We start from the raw sequence: 1,559 nt of genomic DNA, 5'->3' as shown, positions 1-1,559 counted from the left end.
AGGTTGTGGACCACAGACTGCTGAACTCATCTTCTTCACCGGCATCGTCTGTGCAGCTCAGAGCAAAATTCAGATTTGAATCTAAAGGAATATTTAAGAAGAGGAAGGTATAAGGGGTTAGACGCTGGATGTATGTTTGTATGTGTGTGTTTGTGGTGTGTGTTAACAAAGATTTTTAGTAAGATATCATAGACACCATTGCCTTTCTTAAATAGTGCTAATCAACTGGAATAAAGCATGATTCACTCTTTACTGTCATGTGTCGACATTGATTCAGTTAAACAGTGGTGCAGTGCAGTTTACTACTGTGAGGCTTCAGTGAAAACTACTCATACAAAGGGATTTTTTGTGCTTTGCTTCTCATTTTGTTTTAAAAATATCTAAGTCATTCATGAAAATATAACAAAAGTGTCTCCATGCAACATTTATTTAAAACGGTCAGCACATTTCTCAAGCTGTTAGACAATGTGACAAACACAATAACAGGACAAACAAAACTGAATTGACATGTTGACTCTTATATGCACAATCACAAAGATTGATGACACAGGTTCCCATGTCAGGGAGTATACACAGAGACATAATGACATACTAGCACAAAACACAACATTTATAGCTGAATCCACTATTTGTCACATTCAATTGAGTTACCCATGGCCTTAGCCTTAGACACTTGAGAGTTGAAGGAGCGATTTGTGCCAGCAGACTTGATGTTGCAGTTGTAAATGAAATTCGCTTTCCAGTTTTTGTTGGTGGTGGTGTAAACACTTGTGACTGAGTAGCCATGTTCGGTCTTTTGTGGCGGGAAGTCAACGCCATCAGCATAGATGGGGGATTTTTGTCCATCATGTTCTGACCACGCAATGTAGTAATCCTGCTGCACAGGACTGGAGACCAGACACACCAGAGTGACCTTAGCTGAGTCTTCTTTGCCGATGTTCTCCACTGGGAGGATGTTGACTGACACTTCTGGCTGACTGCCATCTGAAAGAGACACTTGGTTTACTAGGGTGCTTCATATATAAGATTTACATTTGCTTTACTGTATTACATGTTTGAGTGTGTAAGTTGGCTGCCTCCCCATGGGTTCACAGATTACTGTTCCATCCCTCAGTAACATACCTCCTTTGTGGACAGTCAGATCTTGAATAACTGGTGTCATATGTGCTCTAATGGCAGAACAGCGTACTTTGTTGACTGTCTTCCACTCATCATAAGTACGAGTCATCTTGCTGGTTTTGCTGTACTGCCCGCCGCCAGACGATGTCGGAGTAATGCTGCCAGTCACATTTACTCCGTCAATTTCCCATGTGATGTCAGTGTTACTGACAATGTTTCGGTCTTGTCCAGTGATGACACATTCCAGCTCTGCTTGGTTGTTGCTGAAAATTACTTTAGCACTTGGCTGTTTCAGTGTCACCGTGATAAGAGCTACATGAGGGAGAGCAACAGAGAAAAGGGGGGTCGCAAACATTTTTTTCAAGATCTGAAAAAATCTTGATTTTATGTTTATGTCATGTCATTAATGTCAAGATGCAATATCACTGTACCTTTTGAGG

At 41.0% G+C, this 1,559-nt stretch overlaps 1 gene segment (V, D, J or C); it reads right to left on the bottom strand.

Moving 5' to 3' along the window:
- Positions 1-7: 7 nt before the first annotated feature.
- On the bottom strand, positions 8-1,431 carry LOC111240216 (the record flags this gene model as incomplete). The annotated part of the segment is given in 3 exon segments: positions 8-81; positions 652-984; positions 1,123-1,431. Coding segments are annotated over 3 exon segments (716 nt in total), but the record flags the coding sequence as incomplete, so codon positions are not given.
- Positions 1,432-1,559: the final 128 nt, after the last annotated feature.

This window comes from Seriola dumerili, unplaced genomic scaffold (assembly GCF_002260705.1).
Source record: "Seriola dumerili isolate Sdu_G_001 unplaced genomic scaffold, Sdu_1.0 BDQW01023824.1, whole genome shotgun sequence".
In the NCBI taxonomy this organism is placed as follows: Eukaryota; Metazoa; Chordata; class Actinopteri; order Carangiformes; family Carangidae; genus Seriola; species Seriola dumerili.
Note: the sequence above shows the minus strand (reverse complement) of the source record. Positions and strands in the feature narration are given on the sequence as shown.